This window comes from Propithecus coquereli, unplaced genomic scaffold (genome assembly GCF_000956105.1).
Source record: "Propithecus coquereli isolate 6110/MARCELLA unplaced genomic scaffold, Pcoq_1.0 Scaffold270, whole genome shotgun sequence".
In the NCBI taxonomy this organism is placed as follows: Eukaryota; Metazoa; Chordata; class Mammalia; order Primates; family Indriidae; genus Propithecus; species Propithecus coquereli.
In genome coordinates this window covers 1,378,570-1,386,196 of record NW_012148286.1, presented here as the reverse complement: position 1 = coordinate 1,386,196, position 7,627 = coordinate 1,378,570, and the positions used below count along the sequence as shown (strand labels likewise).

The following is a 7,627-nucleotide window of genomic DNA, read 5'->3' as shown; positions in this document are numbered from 1 at the left end:
TATAATATTGCTTTCTATTTTTCACACTGAAAAATGATGAAGTGAGTTTAAAAAAACAAGGGCATATCAGGAGATCCCATTTTTGTAAAAAGAAAAACCCCCAAATTCAACTTCTCTTTTTCTCTTTTACTCTAAATATATAGATATGCATTGAAATAGCCTGGAAAGACACACATCAAAATGAAAATGGTGATTATACTTTATTCACATCAGCAGTTTGTGTTTGTGACAATGAGCATGAGTCATTTTTATGATTTTTTTAAAAGGTGATGTTTAAAAGAAAGAATCATTTAAAAATTTAAAATGTATTCGATTTATTCTGAAATAAAAACATTTTAGACGTTACATATTAAATACAAATATTAAAGATATTTGAAAAGATTTTCCAAAGTAGATGTGACTTATAGAATGCTGAAATATGTGTGTGTTGTTTTATAAAGTCTCAAGGAAAATATATATGATGAAATAACAAGGGTGTTCCTTGAAGAGGTTTTTTTTTTTCTTTTAAATTTTAAGTAAAATGGAGTAATTATAGAAGAAAAAAGGAAAGTATAGAGAGTGTTTTTCCATTAAAATATTTTCACTGAACTGCTTCTAAAGTAAACCGGTACCTTAGAACGAACGAACATTTCTTTTAAAATGTCATTACTAAAGTTCAAATTCAGCATGAATATATTTTTAAAATTCTCAACAAATAGCTAAGGTGAAAAATCTTCCTTTCTTATCATGAATTTGTGTAATGCTGACCCAACTGAGAAAACAATGACATGGGGCTTTTTACTTATAAACAGTACAAAATAATTTTAATTTTCCGTAATTTCAATGCATTTCTCATAAAATACTTGGCAAATGACAAAAAAAAAACCAACAAACTTTGCAGTTTCCTAATAATAACTCACAGAATAAATTTGAACAAATAAATATGGAAATTAAACAGTGTCATCAAAATATACTTACCCTTTCCCTAAGTTATGTGTGATGCCCGTTAATATACACAGTTAGGGAACTCAATCCATCTGGCTCCCTTGGGTAGACTTTTACTTCCTAAGTCCCAAGCATACTCATCATCACTTAATCCTGGATCTACATCCAAAAAGAAGCTTAACAATAGTGATTGTTTATTTTGTAGGTTTTAAAGAAGCTAGAGTGCCAGAGAAGATCTTTGAAGTGTGAAAAGACTTCCCGTAATTGAAACCAAAATGTCATTTATAGATCCTTATCAGCACATTATAGTAAGTCATTTACTGTTTACGGATTCTTTCTGGGAGCAGGGAAGATGTGTTTCTGTGTATTGCTGGTGTTGGTAGTAAAGTGAAACTCTATGACAATCCCTGGATTTGTTATTAAACTCATATGAACTTAATGTGGCACATATAGGCTACAGTACATAATAAAACTAATTCATCTCTTTTTTTTAATTACTGTAAGTTTCCAAAAAGGGACTTGGAGGGAAAAAATTCCAAAACATCTGTAACAAAAATGAACTTTCATGGAACAATTAAAATGTATTTATCACTTAGCAATTATTAGCCTGCATAGTTTATACTCTTCACATGACTTGGTTGAGAGAAGAATAAAAGATAAAAAAATTTCTGAGTTCAAGGTTATATTTTGGTATGCATTTCCAGGATGATTAACTCCGTAAACTTTCCCTTTGTTAGATATGTTTAAATAAATCTTTATACATTATTTTTAGTAAAGAGTTAAGTGATTGAAATTTTAGCCTGTAATTTTCCAAACTGCACTGGAAATATATATTCTCTCTTCTGACCAAAAACCAGAGTAGAGATTTCCTTGCTGAAATCACCACTTGAGACCCAGTTAGGTTTATATGAACTAGAAACAGTTTTTATGGATATTAAGGAATAATCCACAGCCTCATTTTTACTTAAAATGAAACACTGTTCTTTTACTCTGCATCCTTTTCTAGCTACCATCCTCCTCCGTGCCCTGCCTGGATAGCAGGGTTTACTACATTACAATTCTTTGTGGTGCCCCTATTCCCCTCCATTCACAACTTGAATCATTGAACTGGACTCCAATTCGCCCTTCCCCTTCGCAAGAAGGTCTAATCAATGGCTTCTTTGGTGCTAAATCCAATGGACTCTTGAGTTCCATCCCTTCCAGCCCGCTGTGCTGGTCATCCCTCTCTTCGTGAAACTCTTCTCAGATTTCTCTGGTTCTGTTTCTTCTGTTTTCTTGTTGGTTACCTCTCAGTTTTCTTTTGCAAGCTTCTCTTTCTGTTTTTCTATTTTTTTTTTTTAAATCGAGGCAAAACATATACAAATTGCATAAATCTTAGTTGTTAAACTTGATGGATTTTTACATATGAAACTATCACCCAGATAAAAATACCCAATCAATAAATCCCTCCAAAGGTAAGCAATATTTTACCTCAATTATCATGGGTAAGTTTTGCTTGTTTTGAGCTTCATATAAATGAAATGTCTGCGTTCAACATTATATATATGAGATTCATTCATGTTGTTGTGAGTAGCAGAATTCCACACTTTTACTTTGCCATGTGGTATTTCATTATTCAAATTTACCGCAAGCTATTTATCTAGTCTACTGATAAACTATCACGTGTTCCTTGAATGGCAATGGTCATTTGCTGTAAACCAGGCAATGATATATGTGTGACTTCATGTCTATTCTGTTCTATTGGTCTAATAGTCTATGTTTTCATCAATATCAATCTATCCTCATTTCTGTAGCTTTAAAATGTGATTTTGTATATAGTAATGTAGATTCTTCAATTTTTTCTTCTTCAAGATTATCTTTGCTATTTTTAATCGTTTGCATTTCCATATAAATTTTGGAATCAGTTTTTCAATTTGCATACGTACAGACAGAAACACAAAACTTCTGAGAATTTGATTGGTATTGTAACGATTCTATAGGTTAAATAAGGGAGAGATGACATGATAATGATGTTGAGTCTTCTAATCCATTAATAGCTCATGAATCTGATCCCAAACTAAATATTACTTAAATCATCTTTAATTCTCTCAATAATTTATTGTAGTTTTCAGTAAGAAATATTTATATATATATTTCTTGATATTTGATATTTTAATGTAATTATAAAGTGTTTATAAATTTCATTTTCCGATTAGTTGCTGCATTTATATGGAAATACAATTGATTTTTTTATACCCAGTGACCTTACTGAATTTCTATTAATTCTAATTTTTTTTTGTAGATTATTTTGGATTTTTAACTTAAACATTCCTGTTATCTGTAAATAATGCCAGTTTTAATTCTTCCTTTTTAATCTGTAAATATTTATTTATCTTTCCAGCTCTACTGATTGTAGACTACATGTTTTAGGTATATCCCATAAGTTTAGAAATGTCATATTTTCATAATTACTCAGTTAAAATATTTTCTGACTTTTACTCTGATCTATTCTTGGTGCATGGGTTACATAGATGTGTGTTACTTAATTTTCAAACACTTGGTAATTTTTTTAGTTGTCTTTTTATTGATATTTAATCTAAATTCCACCGTGTTCTGAAAATATACTCTGTATCATTTCTCGTTGTTCGTAATATATTTATACATGGTTGTGGTCTTATCTATTTTGCTGTTTCATATGCAACAATATGTTCCATATTCAACTTTTGTTTCATGAATTTTGAAGTTATGTTATTAGGTGCAAATTCCAAATTGTATAGATTTCTGTTGAATTAATGTTTTATCATTATGATAGCTTTGTTTTTATCTATAATAACTTTGTTTTAAATTTTATTTTGTTTTTTATTAATATAACCCCTTCCAGTTTCTTTGGTTAGTGTATGTATCCTTTTATTCTTAACCTACATTTTCCTTACATTTAAAATGTACTCCTTGTAAAAAAGATATAATCAGATATTTTTAAAAAAATTATATTAGATAATATTCATTTTCTGAACCAAGATCCTGTTTTCCTTTCACAATTATGGATTTCTATAGATGAATTAAAAATGAAGTTACGTTCTTTTAAATTGCTTTTTCCTATGAATGAACTGTTTCTATATCTTATGTACATATTAATCTTTTGTTTCTCACCCCATCACGTCAAGAGAGGTGGGTAGTTTCTATAACTCTCAGAGAATTTAATCAAAGTTTTCCTTCTCAAACTTAACATGGAGTCTGACATTTGGAACTGAGAAGAATGAAGATAAGGTTACATTTAGGCTTTTAATTCATTCTACCTCTAAATCTATTTCAATTTTTTATTGAGCACTTATCACCATTTATTGAAAGCCACTGTTCCCCACTTGTTGTCCACAGGCACTGGTGATACAAAGATGAATCAAACAGACAGAGTCCCTGACTTGGTTGAGCTTATGTCTAACAGAAAAGATGAATAATTTATTTATAATAATTATCATAATGTAAAGTAATGCAAGCCCATAATGTAAGGGCTCTGATAAGAGACAATGAAGATTACTCTGGGAGTATGCAACAGGAATAATCAATAATAGGAATCCTTCTGGGAAGAATTCTTAGAGGAAGTGACATATAGGTGTAGACCTGAAGATTTAGGAGGGGTTACTCAGGTCAAGAAAGAGAAAATGACTTTTCTGGATTAGGGGAAAAAAGCATATGTGAAGTAGTCTGCAAGTGAGAAAGTACATGATTTAAGGAAAGAAAAAGTTCAGTATGGTTGCAGCATAATACATGTCAAAGAACACTGTTGTTTGGAATGACCACCACTGTCCTGCCTGATCTGGCTGGGCCTTATCGCTGAATGCTGTGTGGTCCCCAGGCGTCCCTTGTCAGATGACCTGTGAACTGGCCATTCAGTTTCTTCTTTTAACACAGCAGAGTTTATTTAAAAATCAGACTGGATATCTTAAGCCTCAGAACTGGCACCTTTTCCTGCAAATTTTGTTAACTACGGCAAAATATTTAGGCTAAACTAAGTACTTATGTAACATTTTAATCTGATAAAGCATGAAAAAAACCCACATATTTGTATCACATTTTTCTTCACCTTCTCCAACATCAGACTTAGGCAGTGAATTAGTATTCTGATTTTTAGCACTTTTAAATGAGGAGATCCTAAGAGCTTTATAGTTTTTTTCATCATTCTTGTTCTTGCTGTGTGTATATAAAAAAAAGAACTGTGGATGCACATGTATGTGTGTGAATTGCTTAATGGCAAAATTCTCTGCTCTGGTTTATTTTCAAATACATAAGTGAACACACTCAACACAGAATAATATTAGTAATAAGGAAAGATGGGGGAGATCAAGCCAGCTAACTAGTAATGAGCAGATGGTGCCAAGCAGGCTAACATAGCTTTGGCTGCCTCCAGGCACAGAACTCTGGGCTCATTTTCACCACACGTGTGATGCAGGAACATGTTAGGGAATCCTGTGGGCTGATGCAGCAATTTGCAGCCAGCGAGCTCATTTGCTTCCAATCTTTTAAGAAGGTGGTAGAAGACAGAGTGATAAATATGTGACAGAATTTAGTTCCCCCATGTCTTGAGTTGTTGGGAGGTACATTTCAACCTTAAGCATATTTGTGCCTTCAGAATTCATTGAAGTTTTTTTTTGACCAGGGAGGCATCAACTTTATAAGGAGAGGTCAAATATAAAATATTTATAAAAATTTCCATCATTTTACTCCGAAAATATGAGTCATATCCTTGAACTAAAAAAAAAGAAAAATCCACTCCTCTTTCTTCCATCTATTAGCAGTGGAGGTGCACAGCCCACATTCACAGAAACTAAGGTGGTCTTCTTCACATTAGCGACAGCCAACCACATGAATAGGCCAGCATTATTTCCTGCTAAAATACAAGGGCCTTTCAAAAATGTCATTGTAGAATGACTAGAAATTTTACCAAAAATATAGAAAGCTATTATTCCAGATTATTACGGTAACATAGGAAAAGCCCCACCACTGGAGAAGTAATCAAAGAACTAGTGTTCTGGTGGCAGTTCTAGTCTTACCAGTTACGTGGTCATAAACACGTGGACTCTTGAGTTTTAGCTGCCTCATCTGGAAAACAAGGGATGAATGATGCCTGGTGTGTCTGCCTCACCGACCTTTTTTAAATAATACATTGTTATGTGTACAACATTATTCTTTTGAAACTTAATAAAGTAAGATATTTTCAGAAAAGTCAGAAAGTGAGATGCTACTGGGAAATCAGAAATATAAAAGTGATGAAACCTTTATTACAAAAGCGCAGCACTGTGCAGGAGTTGATAATGAGTTTTATGGCAAATAGTTTAATTTTTGTGAGCACTAACAAAATCTAGAAAAGGGAAGAAGGGGAAGGCTAGCGTATTAGGGTTTTCCAGGGAAACAAAACCAACAGGAGATAGGAATGAATGAATGAACTATGAGGAGTTGGCTCACACGATTATGGAGGAGGCGGAGAAGTCCCATGATCTGCTGTCTCGAGCTGGAGAACCAGTAGAGCTGGTAATGCGAGTCGGTCATAGTCTGAAGGCCTGAGCACCAGGGGAACTGATGGTGTAATTCCCAGTCCAAGGGCAAGACAAGATGAGATGAGATGTCCCAGCTCAAACAGGGAGACAGGAGAAAGGGAATGACTTTCTCCTTCTGCCTTTTGTTCATTTCAGATCCTCAACAGATTGGCTGGTGTGTGGCCACATTGAGGAGGGCGATCTGCTTTACCCTGCCCGTAGATTCATTTGGAAACACTCTCACAGACACACACATGGCCCTCTCAAGTTGATGCATAAAGTTAATCATCACAGCTTGTGATAAGCTTCTCACCTTTCCTTGATACCAGCCATGCCCTGCCACAATCCTCTCTTTGGAGGCAGAAGTGCACACATTTAAAATTATGTTCATGTTTCTGCTCCTTTACCACAGAACATAGATCAGAAGTCCCCAGAAGGTCTCCAAGTTTACCTTTCAGTTCTCAAATTTCCATTTGGTTCTTTAAAAAATCTTCTCCGCCATTTTTTGTAGTTTGCAGTTCCCTATAGTTGTATCTCAGCCTGACTTCCGTTTCCTTGAACATCGTGAGTACAACGTAGCTGGTTTGTGGATGGGTTTGTTGTTGTAGCCGTTGGTTAATTCTGCTGGTTTGTTGTCTTGGTGTCATGCCTCTTATGTTCCCAGTTATCTTTCATTTTGTGCTGAACTTTATAATGAAAAATAGGAACAATCTTTTAGAGAGAACTTAATTTACTTCTGTCAGGCTTCTGGAGAAAGTAGCAGTTTAGGACAAATGTAATCGTAGTTGCGGGTTGGTGGTTTTCTGAACAGGTGGGATTACAGTCAAATGCTCTGTCAGGGCATGGAAGGGCTGTTCCCACTTACGCCTATGTTGCAGTCTCTGGGGTTTTCAACTGAAAACAGGAGTGTCGTTTACTAGGGTCCTCATCCTTACAGCACTCATAATCCCTCAAGACCGCGCCGCCTCTCAGCGCCGCCCCCTCTGGATCAGCAGATGCTCCCGTGGCAACGCGGAGTTTACCCCTCTGGGCTGTTGTGCTCGCCTTGATCTCTGCTCTCTGTCCTGGCAGTGGCTGCTTTCCTATCTTGTTAGCTCTTCGTTACTTTCAGGAAAATGTTTATTTTATTTTATTTATTTATTTATTTTTATTATTATTCCAGGGTATTGTGAAGGTACAAACATTATAGTTAC

At 34.4% G+C, this 7,627-nt stretch overlaps 1 protein-coding gene across 2 annotated transcripts in view; it reads left to right on the top strand.

Annotated features, from left to right (window-relative positions):
• The window catches only part of PLA2G4A (phospholipase A2, group IVA (cytosolic, calcium-dependent)), a 158,333-nt gene that overhangs the window by 23,339 nt on the left and 127,367 nt on the right, over positions 1 to 7,627 (top strand). Inside the window, exon 2 of one of the 2 annotated variants that reach the window (XM_012647830.1) lies at positions 1,130 to 1,232. In XM_012647830.1, coding sequence (XP_012503284.1) covers positions 1,200 to 1,232 — 33 coding nt within the window. In that variant the 5' untranslated portion in view covers positions 1,130 to 1,199. Of the gene's footprint in view, positions 1 to 1,127; positions 1,233 to 7,627 lie in introns of those variants that run through there. The other variant, XM_012647831.1, reaches the window with a different exon arrangement.